General features: G+C 58.8%; 2 protein-coding genes across 3 annotated transcripts; both read right to left on the reverse strand.

Annotated features, from left to right (window-relative positions):
- Positions 1-545: 545 nt before the first annotated feature.
- On the reverse strand, positions 546-5,298 carry AOC1 (amine oxidase copper containing 1). Of its 2 annotated transcripts, none has more exons than XM_030266915.4 (5): positions 5,058-5,298; positions 2,774-4,320; positions 1,808-2,096; positions 1,130-1,262; positions 546-965 (listed from the first exon to the last, which is right to left on the reverse strand). In XM_030266915.4, exons 1-5 carry the CDS (start codon positions 5,075-5,077, stop codon positions 687-689), a joined length of 2,268 nt encoding a protein of 755 aa, XP_030122775.4. In that variant the 5' UTR covers positions 5,078-5,298; the 3' UTR covers positions 546-686. The 2 variants fall into 2 exon arrangements, with proteins under 2 accessions (XP_030122775.4, XP_030122776.4); XM_030266916.4 differs by lacking the exon at positions 5,058-5,298 and adding an exon at positions 4,767-4,842.
- Positions 5,299-10,005: 4,707 nt separating this feature from the next.
- Positions 10,006-18,184, reverse strand: LOC115494107 (uncharacterized). Its single transcript, XM_072925187.1, has 4 exons — positions 17,674-18,184; positions 17,272-17,367; positions 16,296-17,063; positions 10,006-10,046 (listed from the first exon to the last, which is right to left on the reverse strand). The coding sequence occupies exons 1-4, from the start codon at positions 17,705-17,707 to the stop codon at positions 10,006-10,008; spliced, it is 939 nt and encodes a 312-aa protein (XP_072781288.1). The 5' UTR covers positions 17,708-18,184.
- Positions 18,185-18,931: the final 747 nt, after the last annotated feature.

Raw genomic sequence — 18,931 nt, forward strand, 5'->3', positions numbered from 1 at the left:
CTGTGTGTCACCCCCTGGGACAATGACCTCGGGTGTCACCGTCATTAAACGTGGTGACACTGGGGACTGCTTGGAGCATCCTGGTGGCCGCGGCATTGGCAGAGACACAGGACAGAGGAGGTGGCGTCACCTTTACTGAGGCCAGCACATGTGACACGTCCCACACCGTGGTGCCCCTGTGACACTGGGGTCCCGTGCGGTGGCATCACCTTCACTGAGCCTGACGGGCGGTGCCATGTGTCACAATGGGACTGAGCCGTGCCATGGTGTCCTGGTGGCACCGGCGTCCTCGTGCTGCCAGTGCCAGCAGAGGTGACGTTGCCTTTACTGGCGTATGGCACCGTGTGACACCGTGTAGTGTCCCCTAGCCCAGGGCCTGGTGGCACCAGTGACCCGCGTGGTGGCGGAAGGGTTGGCATCACCTTTACTGAGCCTGGCAGGTGGCACAGTGTGACACGTCCCACACCGCGGTGTCACTGGGGTCCCACGTGGTGCTGGGGCCAGGTCAGAGGAGGTGACAGCGCCTGGGCCTGGCGTGTGGCAGTGTGTGACACGTGTGACCTGGCAGTGATGTCCCCGTGGCGCTGGGCCGGGAGGTGCCAGCACAGCCCCGGCTCGGTGCCCCCATGTCCCCGTCACACCGGGCGGTGCCAGCGCAGCCCCGGCTCGGTGTCCCCATGTCCCCGTCACACCGGGCGGTAGGTGCCGTTGTAGGAGAAGGGCTCGGGGGGCACGCAGGGCCCGGGGCTGGCCGGGGCCCAGCGGCGGATCTGCAGGCGGGAGCAGGCCGGGGGGTCCAGGGGCCGCACGATCACCGGCGCCCGCGACGCCACCGACGGGTCCTCGTTGAAGAAGTTGAAGGGGCGCAGGAAGAAGCCGACGGCGTTGCCGGGGGTGGCCGTGTTGGGGATGTCCTCGGCGTGGGGCACGTGCAGGAAGCCCACGGTCACCCAGGCCACCAGGTCCTGGGGGGACACACCGCGGCCTCGGTGGCACCGTGGACCCCCCGCAGGAGCCGGGGCGCCCCTCTGGAGCTGGGGAGCCCCCGGAGGTGGCCCCGCTCTGGGGATGAACCCCCCCGGCCCTCAGCAGCCGCCAGCCCCGTGTGCCCAGTGTCCCCTGGTGTCACCTGGTCCTCGATGGTCTCGTTGTCGCGGATGAAGCTCTCGAAGGTGACCGGGGGGTCCCAGGGGTTGTTCTGGCTGTAGATGCTGCTGCTGCTTGGCTCGTTCTCGTGGCGCCGTGTCACGGCAAGGTGGTACCTGCGGCGAGAGAGGGTCAGCCTGGGGGCTGGGAGCTCCTGTCCCACCCCTGCCCCGGCCCCCCGACCGTGCCACCCACGGCCCAGTCACGTCAGGGGGACACAGGACCGCTGAGGGGCGTGGGGGTCCCCAGCTTTGTGCGCTCCTCAGCTCCTGAGGGGTTCCACAAGTCCAGGGGAATTCCTAACCCTGAGGGGTTTCCCAACCCTGGAGGATCCCCAGATCTTGGGAGGATCCCCATTTCCAGGGCTCCCTCATCTCCCAAGGTGTTTCACAGCTCCCGGAGACTCTTCGGCTCCCAGGGGTTCCCTCGGCCAGCCCCCTCGGCCCCGGGGTGCCCCAAACTGCCACGGGCCGCTGCAGCTCCCAGGGCCGTTCCCAGTTCTGGAGGTTCCCCAAGGACCGACCCCAGCCCCAGGGCAGGACGGGGATGTGCCAGGAAGGCGCGGCCAGGGCAAGGACGCCGTGCCGCACAGGTGCCCCGCCTGGTGACGCTGGAGTCCCCGTGGGCCCCGTGCCCACGCCGCGGAACCCCCGGTGCCCACCTGGCCCAGGTGACGCCGCGCTCCTCGCGGCAGCCGCGGGGCAGCACGGGCCCCGCGTGGGAGCTGAGCTGCAGGCGGAGGGTGCGGCGGTGGCCCCAGCGGTTCCGCCGCCGCGGGTTGGAGAAGAGCAGGTACCGGGGCACGGGCCGGTCCAGCGGCAGCGCGGCCTCCCGCTCCCGCCGCCGCGGCTCCCGGTGCAGCCGCGGCTGCACCACGCGCGCCCCCGCGCTCCAGGGGTTGGAGATGTTCTCGAAGCGAATGTCCATCGTCTCGAAGCTGTTCCCGGAGCCTGCGGGGACCGGGTGTCGGTGGAGGGGGCGCGGTGGGACAGCTCCCCGGGGTGTGGGGGTGGGACACCGCCCAGGTGCCGCCCTGCAGGGGTGGGACACCGCAGGACGGGGACTGGGACCTCATGGAGATGCCAACACGGAGGGCTGAGATGCCACCCCCCGGAAGACTGTGACCCCACAATCGAGCCGTCGTGGTGGGCTGGGGTCCAGTTTGGTACCCCAGCATGCAGAGGAAGCCCTTTGAGGAGAGGCCACCACAGCGGGCTGCGACACCTCGGGGATGCCGCCGCCACCACGAGGGGCTGAGACACCGGGAGACGCCCTGGGGAATATCAGCCACGGGGGGCTGGGACTCCACAGAGATGCCACCATGAGGGGCTGGGACCCCAGGCAGATGCCATCACCCGTGGGGGACCGGGGCCCTGCAGAGATGCCACGGAGGGCCCGAGCCCCAGATGTCACCAGGGCCGGGAGATCCCACTGCCACGGAGGGACGCGACCCTGCAGAGACGCCACCACGGAGGGGATCGTCACCTGAGGGTGCGGGTGGTGCCCAGGTGATGCCACCCTTCCAGAAACAAGGCACCTCGGCCCCTGGAACCCCCCGTGGGTCCAGCCTCTCTCCCGGCACCCTCCCCTCGGCCAGGGGGTGTCGGGAGCCGTCAGGGCCCTTCACCTGCCACATCCAGGTCCACCTTGTAGTGCACCAGGTGGGTGTGGACGTTGCCCAGGAGGTGGCTGTGCACGCGGCTGCCGTAGCGCCGGCCCTCGGGCGTGTAGAAGGTGGCGTGGATGTAGCCGGTGGCGTGGACCTTGGTCTCCAGGACGCCGTTGGGGTAGAGCAGGAAGTCCCAGATGTAGTCGTAGTTGTAGACGGTGGAGGTGGTCCTGAGCACCAGCGCCCGTCCCTCCAGCCCCGCGTAGAAGTGGAAGCCGCCCTGGAAGTCGCTGTCGAAGTGGCGGCGCAGGGGAACGCCCGTGGGCAGCTCGAAGACGCAGAGGGCGCGGGGGAAGCGCACGGGGCCGTCGGCGTCCAGGAGGTGGTGGGCGTCCAGGAAGGCGGCGGTCTCGGGGCAGTCCACGCCGCTCGCCAGCTCGTAGCTGGAGGCGCCCATGGCCCAGCCCGCGTCCATGTACTTGGTCTGCATGGCGGCGGGCGAGTGGCCGCCGTAGAAGGCGATGGCCTCCTGCACGCTCAGCTCGTAGGCGAGCCGCTGGCCGCCGAAGCGCACGTCGAAGAGCTGCAGGCCGGCGGAGGAGCGCAGCCGGAACGCCAGGCTCCAGCCGCCGTACTCCAGCCGGTTGCCGCGCAGGCGGTAGCGGCGGCCCCGCGGCTCGCACACCTTGGCTCCGTGCGCCTCGGCGCGGCCCCCGCCGGGGAAGCGGCCGCGGGGCTCGTAGCTGGAGAAGAGGCGGCGGGCGGGGGGCTCGGGCAGGCGGGCCAGGGGCAGCGCCCCCCGCGCGTGGCTCTCGGCCAGCTCCCGCACGCTGCCGAAGTAGCGCCCGTTGTACCAGAGCCGCCGCACGGCCCAGCGCCGCGGGTCGGGGTCGCGGTGCTCCAGCAGCACCTCCAGCCCCGCGGGGTGCAGGAAGAAGCCCTCCACGAAGCGCTGGATCACCAGCCAGCTGCGGCGCTCGCCGGGGCCCAGCCCGCGCGGGGCCACGTCGGAGAAGGTGAGGCAGCGGCCGGAGCAGTTCTGGAAGCCGAAGCCGCCGGTGGCTTCGCGCAGCAGCGGCTCCAGCGGGGCCAGCGCGGCCGCCAGCGCCTCGTGCAGCAGCTCGTACTCCCGCCGGGTCATCGGCCGCGCCCAGAACGGCACGGCCCGGCCGCCCGCCAGCGGCAGGGCCCGGTAGGAACGGGGGCGCGGCAGGGGCCCCACGGCCAGCTCGGTGACGTTGGGCTCCGCCTGCGCCCCGAAGAAAAGCACCACGCGAGCCTCGCGCCGCGGCCGCGCCCCGCCGCGCTCCAGGAACCGCAGCGCCGAGCGCTTCTCGGGCGGCAGCAGCTCCGCCAGGAACAGCGAGTTCTTGGCCAGGGGTCCCCCCCGGCTCGGGGACAGCCCCAGCTCCGGCCGCGCCATCAGGAAGGCCCGCACGGCCCGCAGCTCCGCCGGGGACAGGTCGGCGAAGATGGACGCGGGGTCCGGCGGCTCCGCGGAGGGGCCCGGGGAGGCCGCGGTGACCAGCAGGGCCAGCGCCCAGGGCAGCCCCAGCAGCCGCATCCTGGGGGCCGTGGGGACGGGGTCAGCCCCGAGAGGGGACGGGGCACAGCTGAGCGCCCCCCGCTCCAGCAGTGCCACGATCCAGCAAAGCTGGGGCGGCTCCCGGGAAAACCGGGGGGACCGAGGCAGGACCCCCAGGAACCACCGAGGGGGGAACAGAGGGCCCAGAAAAAACAGGCAGAACATGGGGTGACCCCCAGTGAAACCAGAGGTACCATCGATGTCACCCGGGGAACCGGGGACACCATGGGGTAACCCCCGAAAAACTGGGTGACCCCCAAAAACCTCCCACCCAGCCCGGAGCCCCTTAGCACCCCCAAAACCCTCTCTCATGACGGCTGTTGAACCCCAGCCCAGCGGTAAACTCCCCACGGGGGAGCCCCCAGTGTCAGGACCCCCGAGTCGCCCCCCCCTCGCCGCAGGGAGCCCCCCACGCCCCCCACCCACCTGCGCGGGCTCTGCCGCCCCATCCGAGCAGCGCCGCCGGTCTGTGCCCGGCCCTGGGGCACTGACCCCCCCCCGGGGCACTGACCCCCCCCCCGCCCCCAGGGGCACTGCCCCCTCCCCGCCCCTCCCCGCCCCTCCCCGCCCCCCGGCCGGCCCGGGGTCACGGCCACCGGCAGGACCGCTGTCCCCGCTGTCCCCGCTGTCCCGCTGTCCCCGCTGTCCCGCTGTCCCCGCTGTCCCCGCTGTCCCCGCTGTCCCCACGGCCTGTCCCCCCCGCACCCCCGTCCGCACCTTCGCTGTCTCCGCCACATCGCGCCCACGCGGGGGGGCGGGGGGAGGGACCCCCCGGTACCGACCCCCGGTACCGACCCCCGGTCCCGACCCCCGGTACCGCCCCCCGCGGGTTAATGATCACCCGGGGGGGGCCCAGAGGCGCCGGGGCCGCCCGGTCGTTGTCCCCCCCCGCGCCGAGGGGGCTCCGAGCGATCCAATTCCGGGGCCGAGGCGAGAGAAGCGCCGGGAAATCCCACGGGGGGGGCGGGGCGGGGGCGTCCGGACCCCCCCGGAGCCCCCCGGGCTGCGAACAGCGCCCCCAAAATCCCCACGGAAAATCCCGCCCCGATCCTCCATCACCGCGGCCGCATCCCGTTGCCATGGCAACGCGTCCCTCGCCCTCCCGCTGCCATGGAAACGGGGCGCCCACCCCCAAATCCGCGTGGAACGGGGTCGTCGACCCCCAAACCCCGCGGCCGCATCCCGTTCCCATGGCAACGCATCCCCGACCCCGCCCCCCCGAGCGGGGATGAAGGGGTTAAAAACCCAAAAAGGGTCATTGGGTCAAAAGGCACAAAAGGGGTTTTTTAAAAACCCAAAATTCGGGGCAAGTGGTTTCAAAAGCAAAATAAAATGGGAAAAATGATTTTAAAAGGAAAAAAAAAAAGAAAAAAAAAAGAAAAAAAAAGTGGTTTTAAAAGCAAAATAAAATGGGATAAATTATTTTAAAAGGAAAAAAAAAAATAAAAAAAGAAAAAAAAGAAGAAAAAAGTGGTTTTAAAAGCAAAATAAAATGGGATAAATGATTTTAAAAGGAAAAAAAAAAGTGGTTTTAAAAGCAAATGTAACCCCAGGAAAAGCCTTTGAAAAGCCCAAGAAATTGTTTCAATATTTTCAATACCCCCGGGATGGGATGGGATGAGTGGTTTTAACAGCCAAAAAAACCCAGCATAAGTAATTTTAAAAGTAAGGAATGGGGTAAGTGATTTTAGAATGCCCTGGAAATTGGGTGTGTGGTTGTAAAAGCCACAAAATTGGGATTTAAATCACCCAAAAAAGTCCCAAGATAAGTTATTTTTAAATTAAAAAAAAAAAAAAAAAAAAAAAGATAAGTGATTTTAAAATGGACCCGGAAAAGAGATGAGGGTTTAAAAGCCCCAGAATTGTGGTAAGTGGTTTTAAAAGGAAAAAAATAAAATAAAAATAAAGAAAAAGTATAAGTGGGTTTTGAAGCAGAAAACAGTGGGATAAGAGGTTTTTCAAAGACCACGAGAAATGGCCTGAGTGGTTTGAAAAGCCCCTAAACCAGTGGAAAAGTGGATTTTGAAGTCCCAAAAAATAGAACAAGTGGTTTGAGAAGCCATTAAAAAATCGTCTATGAAAAGTCATTTTTAAAGTCAAAAAAGGGGGGAAGAGAGGTTTTAAAGCCTCAGAAGAATGGTGGAGGTGGTTTTAAAAGCATGGAGGGGGAAAATCAACACAGGAGAAATATTTCTTTGCAGCCAAAAGAACAAAAAGTGACAAGTATTGAAACAAAAAAAGGGAAGAGGTAAGTGATTTAATAAATCAAAAAAAAAAATCGAGATAAGTGGTTTTAAAGCTAAAAAAATATCGTAGGATATATTGTTTATAAAGCAAATTTTAAAAAAAAAGGATAATTAGTTTTGAAAGTCTCTAAAATGGGAAAAGTGATTTTTAAAGTGAAAGGGGAAAAAACCAAATTATTTTAAAAGCAAAAGAAACCTTCAGGATAAGCAACTTTAAAAGCAAAAAAAAAAGTCAAAGCCTCCAAAATGGTGATGCCTTTTTAAAAGGCTCCTGAAACTGGGGAAAAGAGAGGAGAGGAGAAAAGAAAGAAAAAGAGAAAGGAAATAAAAACTGCTTTTAAAGCAAAAAAACCACAGGGACAAGTGATCTAAAAGCCCCAGAAAATGGGGTCAGTGTTTAACACACATCCTCCCCCAATATAGGAATAAATAATTTTAAAAGCCAAAAAGTAAACGGGATTTAAGTGAATTCAAAGGCACAGAACTGGGAAGAGGCTCCAAAAGGGCCCCAAAGCTCAGATGAATTATTGCTAAAGCCAAACTCGAGGTAAAATCGCTCCTAAGAATTCCCCAAAAATGGAATAATTTATTTTAAAAGCAAAAATCTGAATAAAGGGCATGAGCAGTTTCAAAAGAACAAAAACCCCAAAATGAGAGGCTTTAAAAGGAAAAAAAAAAAAATTTAAGTGGTTCAAGGGGCTTGAAAAGCTTTGAGCATAGCAGGAGTGGTTTTAAACTAAAAAATAACCCAGGTAAGAAATAGAAAAGCCAAAACATCTGGGCCGAGTTGTTCTGGCGGCCTCCAAAATATGAAAATACATGTTAAATGCATGGACTGAACAGAGTAAAATATGAAAATACATGTTAAATGAATGGACTGAACACGGTTAAATATAGGTATTAAAATACACATTAAATGCATGGACTAAACACAGTAAAATATGAAAATACATGTTAAATGCATGGACTGAACATGGTTAAATATAGGTATTAAAATACACATTAAATGCATGGACTGAACACGGTTATAAATGCACATATTCAACATGGTTAAATATTAAAATACACGTTAAATGCATGGACTAAGCATGGTTAAATATAGGTATTAAAATACATGTTAAATTCACTTACTAAACATGGTTAAATATTAAAATACACATTATATTAATGTATTAAACACAGTTAAATATTAAATACACGTTAAATGCATAGACTGAACATGGTTAAATATTAAAATACATGTTAAACACATGTATTAAACATGGTTAAATATTGAAATACATGTTACATGCAGGTATTAAACATGGTTAAATATTAAAATACTCATTAAATACACGTATTAAACACAGTTAAATATTCAAATACATGTTAAATATACAGATTAGCATGTTAAATATAGGTATTAAAATACACGTTAAATGCACCTAGTAAACACAGTTAAATATAGGTATTAAAATATTCACTAATACATGTATTAAACACAGCTAAATATTCAAATACGCGTTAAATATACATACCAAACACGGTTAAATATTAAAATACACATTAAATGCATGTACTAAACACGGTTAAATATAGGTATTAAACTACACATAAAATACATGGACTAAACACAGTTAAATATCAAAATACACGTTAAATGCACACATTAAACATGGTTAAATATTAAAATACACATTAAATGCACAGACTAAGCATGGTTAAATATAGGTATTAAAATATATGTTAAATGCACGGACTAAGCACAGTTAAATATAGGTATTAAAATACTCATTAAATACACGTATTAAACACAGTTAAATATTAAAATACACGTTAAATGCATGTACTAAACACAGTTAAATATTCAAATACACGTTAATTATACAGATTAACAGGGTTAAATATATGTATTAAAATACATGTTAAATGCACATACTAAACACAGTTAAATATAGGTATTAAAATACTCATTAAATACACGTGTTCAACACAGTTAAATATTCGAATACACGTTAAATACACATATTAAACACGGTTTAATGTTTAAATACACATTAATGCACATACCAAACATGATTAAATACTAAAATACATGTTAAATGCACGTACTAAACACGGTTAAATATAGGTATTAAAATACTCATTAAATACACATATTAAACACAGTTAATCATTCAAATACATGTTAAATACACATATTGAACATGGTTAAATATTAAATACACGTTACATGCAGGGACTAAACGGCTAAATATTAAAATACATGTTAAATACATGTATTAAACATGGTTAAATATTAAAATACATGTTACATGCAGGTATTAAACATGGTTAAATATTAAAAAACACGTTGAGTACATGTATTAAACATGGTTAAATATTAAAATACATGTTAAATACATGTATTAAACATGGTTAAATATTAAAATACATGTTACATGCACGTACTAAACATGGTTAAACACAGGAGGTGTGAGGGGTTATGGGGTGTGAGGAATTTGGGGATGTGTGAGGCATTTTGGGGTCTGAGGGGCTCAGGGGTGTGAGGGGCTCAGGGGTGTGAGGAATTTGGGGATGTGTGAGGAATTTGGGGATGTGTGCGGCATTTTGGGGTCTGGGGAATTTGGGGATGTGTGAGGCATTTTGGGGTGTGATGGTTATGGGGTGTGAGGAATTTGGGGTCTGAGGGGCTCTGGGGTGTGAGTCGCTGTGGGGCTCTGAGGGGCTCAGGAGCTGAAATGTTCCCCAGCTCTGTCCTGTGGGATGTGGGTGCAATATTTACATTCTTTATGCACAGAAGTTCTCACAGAAAACCGAAAGCACACAGGCTTTTCCTTTCAGACCTATAGAAATCCTTTTCCTATAAGAGATGCAGTTTTTACTCCGGGCCTGCGCTGTGCCGGGGCCGGGGATCGCGGCTGCGGTTCAGTTCTGACCCAAACCAAAAGCTGTGCTTGGCTGCCATTGAGGCTGTAAATAAAATGTATTCCTTTTCAAACCTAGCTGTTGTTTTTCCTGCCCCGTTTTTAATGTGGGTGCTAACTGCCCCATCCCATCCCATCCATCCCACCCCACCCCATCCCATCCCATCCCATCCCATCCCATCCCATCCCATCCCATCCCATCCCATTATCCCATCCCATCCCATCCCATCCCATCCCATCCCATCCCACCCCACCCCATCCCATCCCATCCCATCCCATCCCATCCCATCCCATCCCATCCCATCCCATTATCCCATCCCATCCATCCCACCCCACCCCATCCCATCCCATCCCATCCCATCCCATCCCATCCCATCCCATCCCATCCCATCCCATCCCATCCCATCCCATCCCATCCCATCCCATCCCATCCCATCCCATCCCATCCCATCCCATCCCATCCCATCCCATTATCCCATCCCATCCCATCCCATCCCAAATACGCATCAATTGTCACGCCAGCTCCCAGTTCGGTTGGATTTTCTGATTCTTCACTGGTTGAAACAAAAGTATGAACCCATAAGATAAAAGTTTTTCTGGCATTATTCTCTCTTTTTCAATAAAAAGGCAAAATAAAATCAGCAAAAAGCAAATTAACAGCACACAGAATGGTTTGGTTTACATAATTCTGTAAATATTTGGTCTCCCAACAGGTTGCTCTGGATGAAAACAGGAACAAATCACCAAAACCAATAAACTGATAACACCAGCGATAGTGGGGGAGGTTAAAATCCCAGCGGGTTCTGCTCCTGTAAAAGGGGAAGCGAAAGTTCGACCTGCTACAGACGGATCATTATAAAAGAAAAAACAAAATAAACAAACAAAAAGGGCACAATCCAGCGCAGGTGTTGGTTCCGTTTCCATTTCCCAGCGAGTTTCAGTTCTGTTACTCATTAACTGTTCCTCATTAACTGCCCAATTACCTGCGCACACCAGGGCACCGAGCCCGGCTGGGCCCTTCGGGGCTCCCAGAGATGGGACTGAGGGAACCCAGAGCTTCCCTCTGGCTGCCCTGGGACCCTTCAGGGCTCAGGAACCCCCCTGGACAGAGCCCCCAGAGACACTGGCTGTGATCTCTGGCCATGGAAAAGAGTTTTCAATCTTACAGGATGAATTACCAGCTCTGAGTGTTTGATATCAGTAATAATTAAGTGTGGCACAGGTGCAAAAGTAAAATTTTAGGTTTCTAGATTAGGGGTTCAAAGGGGACAAGATGGAGGAAATTGGGTGTGCCTTGTCCTTTTTCTCCTTCTTCATGCCCTCCATGTTTCACTGTGGTGTTGGCATTTTTCTGTTGGTTCAGGCTGGGGACACACTGTCCAACGTAGGTGACAGATATTGGCACGTTATTGTAAATCCAGCACAGGTAGTTTGTGGTATTTAATGTTTGTACCATCCCACTGAGGGCAGAGCCCCACACGCTGCCCTGCAGGACAGAGCTGCGGCAGGGCAGCAGAACATGGTAGAGATAAACAGAATAAACAACCTTAAACCCCGGGATCATCAATACCTCAGATCCCGACACGTGCCCTGCTCCTGGCTCCCATCCAGCTGTGCCCAGCTGTGGCACAGAGCAGCTCTGGTGCTCTCTGGCTCCAAACCCCGGGTCCCACCGCCCTCGTCCTGCACTCGGAAGGTTCTGGATTCTCTCCCTCCAGAGCGAACCGTGTCCAGCTCTGTGGGGCCCGAGTGTCACAGGGGCAGCACCAGTGGTGAACCCAGTGGGAAGGAATGACCATGTTGGACTCAATTCAGAAAGCTGAATGATTTCTTTATTATAACTATGCTAAAATACATTAATATACTATATAAAAGGAGGATACTAAAACTATCCCTTTGGTCACTGACCCCAAACACTTCCCCAGAATCCAATCCAGCTGCTGAGAGCCCAACACAGCTGGATCCATCGGTCACTGACCCCAAACACTTCCCCAGAATCCAGCCCAGCCATCCCTGCAGTGAGCGATCTCCACACCACGTTGCACACGGGCAGAACCAAGGAGCAGAGACAAAGATTGTTTCTCTCCTCCTCTCTGTGCACTCCCGAGAGGCAGAATTGTGTCTGTCTGTCCAGAGGACGTGACTGTCCCACTCCCTGCTCTGCTTGTTCCTGCCAGCCCTGCTGGGCAGCGTCTGACCCACGCTCCTTCCAGGACCCACGCTCCTTCCAGGACCCACGCTCCTTCCAGGACCCACCCTCCAAAGAGGTTCCAAGCCTTTCCAAAGCTTTCCTTGCCTCCCCCTGGACAGAAGGTGGTGTTTGCCTTCCCTGGCTGCCTTCAGGTTTGGGGGAGCCTCCCCAGCGGGGTCCCTGTGACCCCGCAGTGATCAGCCGGGGGGTCACAGCGTTCCTGCAGCCCCCGGGTTCCTTCCGCTCCTCCGAGCCCTGAACACCCCAACGCCCTTTGGTTCAGGTACTGCATGTTGAATTCCCCATCCCAGAAAGATCTGCGAGCATCCCATGTTCCAGACAGATCTCTCCCCGCCAGGGACTGGGAATGAGGCAGATACAGAAATCGGTCCGTCCCCCCCGGGGTTTTTTTGATTTAAATGTCAATGCTGGGAACAAAGGCCCCTTCCCTCCCTTCCTCCCTGCCGCACCCACAGCAGTTCCCAGATCAGTTGTGCTGTGGAGTTCAACACCGAATAAATTCTTCCTGCATCAATTCCAAATGTACCTTTTCTCTCCCCATCAGTCATTGCCAGGGGCTCAGCTGAGGATGATGCCCCGGTCCCCATCAGGGGATTCTCCATCTCCATCTCAGGAGCCTGATGGTTTGGAGGGACGGGTTTGGGGTTCCTGTCTGGGGGGACATTCCCTTTTCCAGTGTCCCCTTTCCTCACAAAAACAGCCACCAATTATTACAGCACTCCACCCACTGTATCCCAGCGAGGGCATTGTCCCCAATTTCCCCCAAAGCTTCCAGAGGCATCCTAGGGGGAATTCTCTCCAGAATCCCTCCTTTCACTGCATGAGCCACTTCCCATTCAAACTGTGTCATTCCAAAGCTACTCCCAGCCAGGAACATTCCAGAATGTGCCATTCCAAACCCATTCCGGGCCAGGAACATTCCAGAATGTGCCATTCCACACCCATTCCCAGCCAGGAACACTGGGCTTCCCTTGGGAAGGTGCCGTGGGCCCTGAGGATCCCAGGGAAGTGGAGGAAGGAGGAAATGTCCTTCGGGACCCGACTGCCACCCCGCGTGCCAGAGTTCCAGCCCAGCCTCCCTCTCCCTCCGGAGCTCAGCCCCAGCAGTGGAATTCCGGGATTTTTGGCACTGAGGAGCTTGAGCCCCACAAAGTCCCGTCCTTGGCGGCCCCTCAGCGTCCCAGCCCCGCTCGAATTTCGGGAATTTAATTGGGAAAATGTCTCCCGGCCTCGTCATCTTCTCTGAAAGGAAAAAATAAAGAAAGAGCGAAGGGAAACTGGGGAATTTTCCCGGTGATTTGGGTCCCCAGCACAAAGGCCCGGGCCCGGCACCTCCCCCCGTGTCCTTTCGGCTCCACGTGCGCTCCCGGCACCTCCAACTGGGACATCCCAAAAAAGCAGCCGGGGGTGGCAGGGAGGTGACAGCGGCAGGGCTGGCAGCGCTGGCAGCAGCCGCGGTGGCACCGAGGGGCATTGGGCGGCGTTTTGGGGATGTTTGGGGGATTTTCCTCCCGGAAAGAGCCGTCCGGCCCCGGGGCTTTAAAAGCTGCGTGGATGTGGCACTGACAGTGGGGCCACTGTCAGGGGTGGCCTCGGGGGACAGGGACACCGGGGGCACCGGGGGTTCCCAGCTCCGCAATTCCCGCCCCGCGGTGTCCCAGTTCCCGCAGCGCGTCCCGCCCCCGCTCCAGGAGCTGTCCCCATTCCCGGGGAACGCCACCATCTGTCCCCTGCCCGGGGCCACCCGGCCAGGGACATTCCCAGCGCGCCCCGTGCGGAGCTCCCGGCCAGGAGCATTCCAGAATGTGCCATTCCAAACCCATTCTGGGTTAGGAACATTCCAGAATGTGCCATTCCAAACCCATTCCCAGCCAGGAACATTCCAGAATGTGCCATTCCAAACCCATTCCCAGCCAGGAACATTCCAGAATGTGCCATTCCAAACCCATTCCCAGCCAGGAGCATTCCAGAATGTGCCATTCCAAACCCATTCCCAGCCAGGAACATTCCAGAATGTGCCATTCCAAACCCATTCCCGGCTGGGAACATTCCAGAATGTGCCATTCCAAACCCATTCCCAGCCAGGAACATTCCAGAATGTGCCATTCCAAACCCATTCCCAGCCAGGAACATTCCAGAATGTGCCATTCCAAACCCATTCCCGGCCAGGAACATTCCAGAATGTGCCATTCCAAAGCCGTTCCAAGCCAGGAACATTCCAGAATGTGCCATTCCAAACCCATTCCGGGCTGGGAACATTCCAGAATGTGCCATTCCAAACCCATTCTGGGCAGGGAACATTCCAGAATGTGCCATTCCAAACCCATTCCCGGCCAGGAACATTCCAAAATGTGCCATTCCAAACCCATTCCCGGCCAGGAACATTCCAGAATGTGCCATTCCAAACCCATTCCGGGCTGGGAACATTCCAGAATGTGCCATTCCAGACCCATTCCCAGCCAGGAACATTCCAGAATGTGCCATTCCAAACCCATTCCTGGCTGGGAACATTCCAAAATGTGCCATTCCAAACCCATTCCCAGCCAGGAACATTCCAGAATGTGCCATTCCAAACCCATTCCCGGCCAGGAACATTCCAGAATGTGCCATTCCAAACCCATTCTGGGCTAGGAACATTCCAGAATGTGCCATTCCAAACCCATTCCTGGCTGGGAACATTCCAGAATGTGCCATTCCAAACCCATTCCGGGCTGGGAACATTCCAGAATGTGCCATTCCAAACCCATTCCCAGCCAGGAACATTCCAGAATGTGGAATGCAGCTGCCCCCGGGTGTGCGGATCTTCCCCCACCCCCGCGCTGGGTCCCCCCTGTCCACAACTTTTACTCATTTCTGCTTGAACTCGGAGTTTTGGCATTTATTTATTTGGGGGAGGGGGACACTGGGGTCCTCCTGCTGTCACCAGAGCCCTGTCATGGTTCAGCCACGACAAAGAGCCCAGAGGAGTCTCCTTCCTCCCTCCCTCCCTCCCTCCCTCCCTTCCTCTTCTTCCCTCCCTGCCCTTCCTCCTAAAATAAATAAAATTTAAAGGGAATAAATAGAATAGAAATTAATAGAATTAAATGGAATAAGAAGGACAGAATGGAGAAGGAGAACCGGAGTAAGCATAATAACAACTGGAATAACTTAAATAGAATAAAATAAAACAGAAAGAATAATACATGACATAGAAAAAATTTAAAATAAATAGACTTAAAGAAACTTCTGGCTTTAAATACGAAGAGGGGGCAGGGCACTGCCCCAGAGGTGGAACTGGCAGGGACTGGGAAATGCCCGGGAGGGACATTCCAGGATCCAAAGGCACTTCAGTGGCTGAAGAGAACGTGGAGAAACATCCCAGAGGGACTTCCCAGGGTTCCAAGATACTTGGAGGTCCCAGGGCTCACGGAGAAGCATCCCTGGGGGATTTTCTCAGGTGCAGAGGTAACATGGAGAACCATCCCAGAGGGTCTGCGAGAACTGGGAAGCGCCGGAGGACATTCCAAGGTCCAAAGGGACACGGAGAAGTTCCTGGAGAGACGTTCCGAGGCGCGAAAGGCACGTGGAGAACCGTCCCAGAGGGACCTCCCCAGGTCCAGGGGGACATGGGGAAACATCGCAGCGACTTTGAGATCCAAAGGGAACGCAGAGACACATCCCGGAGGGGTTTCCCGAGGGCTGAAGGGACACGGAGAAGTCTCTGCGCTCCAGAAGCCTCCGGGGGCTCGTGGCTCCGGGGGCGCCCGGGGTGGCCACGGCACCGGCGAGGTCACATCCACCAGAGCACCGGGACGACCCCGGTCCCGCGGCTACTGCTGCTCACCCGCCGGGAGGTCCCTGTCCCCGAGGGCTTCCCCAGCCCTGAGCAGGTCCCTGGGCTCGAGGGGGTCCCTGTCCCCAAGCACGGCCCCATCCCTGCGGGGGTGCCTCTCCTTGAGCAGGTCCCTGTCCCTGAGGGGTTCCCTGTCACCACAGACCTCCCTGTCCCTGAGGGGTTCCCTGTCACCACAGGGCTCCCTGTCCCTGAGGGGTTCCCCGTCCCCACAGGGTTCCCTGTCCCTGTCCCTGAGGGGTTCCCTGTCCCTGAGGGGTTCCCTGTCACCACAGGGTTCTCTGTCACTGTTCTTATCCCTGAGCAGGTCCCTGTCCCCACAGGGTTCCCTGTCCCTGTCCCTGTCCCTGAGCATGTCCCCAAGGCCTCGGGGCTCCCTGTCCCTAACTCTATCACTGTCCCTATCTCTATTGCTCAGGGGGTCCCTGTCCCAGCAGGGCTCCCTGTCCCCATCCCCGTCCCCATCCCCATCCCCATCCCCATCCCCATCCCTACCCCTATGTGTATCCCTATCCCTGTCCCTGAGTGAGTCCCTGTCACCGCAAAGGTCCCTATTGCTGTCCTTGTCCCCACGGGGGTCCCTGTCCTCGCTGGGGTCCCTGTCCGCAGGGGGGTCCCTGTCCGCAGGGGGGTCCCTGTCCCTGTCCCTGTCCCCGGGAGGGTCCCTGTCCCTGTCCGCAGGGGGGTCCCTGTCCCTGTCCCCGGGGGGGTCCCTGTCCCCGCTGGGGTCCCTGTCCCCGGGGTGGTCGCTGTCCCCACAGGGGTCCCTGTCCCCGCGGGGGTCCCTGTCCCTGTCCGCACCGGGGTCCCTGTCGCTGTCCCCACAGGGGTCCCTGTCCCCGGGAGGGTCCCTGTCCCTGTCCCCCCGGGTGCCCTGGCCCCGGGCCCGGCAGTGCCGCCGCGTCCTGCGGTGGGCTCTGAGCGTGGCGGGGGAGGCGAAGGCGCGGCCGCAGCGGGCGCAGGGGAAGCGCCGCGGGCCCGAGTGCGCCCGGCGGTGCAGCAGGAGGTGCCCGCGGTGCGGGAACACGCGGCCGCACTCGGGGCACGCGTGGGCGCGCTGGGCGGCGCGGTGTCCCCGCAGGTGCAGCTCCAGGCTCTCCCTCCAGCTGAAGCTGCTCCCGCAGCGGCCGCACTCGAAGGGCCGCTCCTCGCCCGGCCCCGCCGCGCCCGCCCGGTACCGGCGGCCCGGGGGCCGCGCCCGGTGCGCGTCGCGGTGCCGCAGCAGGTCCCCGCGCAGGCAGAAGCTGCGGCCGCACTCGGCGCAGCCGTGCCGGGCCCGGTTCCCCCGCCGCAGCTTCTTGTGCGCCAGGAGGCTGCGGCGGTGCCGGAAGGATTTGCCGCAGGTGCCGCACGGGTACGGCCGGTCCGGCTCCGCCTCGGCCCCGCCGCTGCCGCCCGGGACCCGCCGGGGCACGGCCCGGCCACGGCCCCCGCGCTCGGTGTCACGGCGGCCGGAGGGGGGGACACCGGCCCCCGGTTCCCCGCGTCCCTCGGCGACATCCTCGGTGTCAGAACCGCTCGAGGCACCTGCTGGGAGCGGAGCGTCACCGGGGCAGTCCCGGCCCCACCGCCCCGTGACACCGCGGGGCGGTCCCGGCCCCACCGCCACTGCCACGACCGCCCTGTGACACCCCGGGGCACTCCCAACCTGGTCAGGGGGTGTCACACGGGGCCAGGGCCAGCCCCTCGCCCCCCAGCGCCCCCCCAGCCCCACAGGGCATCCCCGGGCACTCACAGGTGTCGCTGGTGTCGGTATCTCCGCTGTGCCCCCCAGCGCAGGGACCCCCCCCGTGTGACTCCTCCTTCATGTGGGTGAACTTGGAGTTGGGGTCTGTGTGGGAGGGAGGGTCTTCAGTCTGAGCCTCTGAACCCCGACCGGGCCCTCAGACCCCCAGCCAACCCCGCAAACCCCGGCTCGGCCTCCGGACCCCCCAGCTGAGCCCCTGAACCGCCCCCCTCAGCTGTGTCCCCTGCCCGTGGCACTCCTAGCCCTGGTCACCCCCAGCCCCATGACACCCCCTGCCCCGGGCACCCCCAGCCCCGTGGCACCCCCTGCCCTGAGCAGCCCCATGGCACCCCCAGCCCGTGGCACCCCCATCCCCGGTGCACCCCCATCCCCACGCCCCCGTCCCCTCACCCAGGCTGGCCACCAGGTCGTAGTTGTCGCCCATGACCTCCCGGTGCAGCGCCCGCTGCCAGGGCGCCAGCTGCGCCCACTCCTCGGGGGAGAAGGACACGGCCACCTCCTCGAATGTCACCTCGGGGGGCAGCCCCTGGCAGGGACAGCGGGGGGCTCACGCTGGGCACGCCCGAGCCCCGCCGCTCCTCACCGGAGGCGTCGGGACGGCCCCGCCAACCCCCCGTTCCCCTCCGCGGGACCCCCGGAGCCCCCCGCCCCGGGGCAGGGCACGGCGCCGCTGCCCGCCCGGCCCCGGGCACGGCCCGGGCTCACCCGCTGCATGCCGGCGGGGCCGATGGCGGCGGCGGAAGGGGCCGGGCTGGGATCCGGTCCCTTCCCCGTGCCCGGTGAGCCCGGGATCCCGCCCCTCTCCCGTGCCCGGTGAGCCCGGGATCCGGTCCCTTCCCCGTGCCCGGTGAGCCCGGGATCCGGCCCCTTCCCCGTGCCCGGTGAGCCCGGGATCCCGCCCCTTCCCCGAGCCCTGTGGGTGCCGCGATCCGGCCCCTTCCCCGTGCCCGGTGAGCCCGGGATCCGGCCCTTCCCCGTGCCCGGTGAGCCCGGGATCCGGCCCCTTCCCCGTGCCCGGTGAGCCCGGGATCCCGCCCCTCTCCCTTGCCCGGTGAGCCCGGGATCCGGCCCCTTCCCCGTACCCGGTGAGCCCGGGATCCCGCCCCTTCCCCGAGCCCTGTGGGTGCCGCGATCCGGCCCCTTCCCCGTGCCCGGTGAGCCCGGGATCCGGCCCTTCCCCGTGCCCGGTGAGCCCGGGATCCGGCCCCTTCCCCGTGCCCGGTGAGCCCGGGATCCCGCCCCTTCCCCGTGCCCGGTGGGTGCCGGGATCCGGCCCCTTCCCCGCGCCCGGTGAGCCCGGGATCCCGCCCCTTCCCCGTGCCCGGTGAGCCCGGGATCCGGCCAGTTCCCCATGCCCGGTGAGCCCGGGATCCGGCCCCATTCCCGTGCCCGGTGAGCCCGGGATCCGGTCAGTTCCCCGTGCCCGGTGAGCCCGGGATCCGGCCCCTTCCCCGTGCCCGGTGAGCCCGGGATCCGGCCCCTTCCCCGTGCCCGGTGAGCGCCGGGATCCGGTCAGTTCCCCGTGCCCGGTGGGTGCCGGGATCCGGCCCCTTCCCCGTGCCCGGTGGGCGCGGGATCCCGCCCCTTCCCCGTGCCCGGTGAGCCCGGGATCCGGCCCCTCTCCCGTGCCCGGTGAGCCCGGGATCCG

This window comes from Taeniopygia guttata, chromosome 2 (assembly GCF_048771995.1).
Source record: "Taeniopygia guttata chromosome 2, bTaeGut7.mat, whole genome shotgun sequence".
Lineage (NCBI taxonomy): Eukaryota > Metazoa > Chordata > Aves > Passeriformes > Estrildidae > Taeniopygia > Taeniopygia guttata.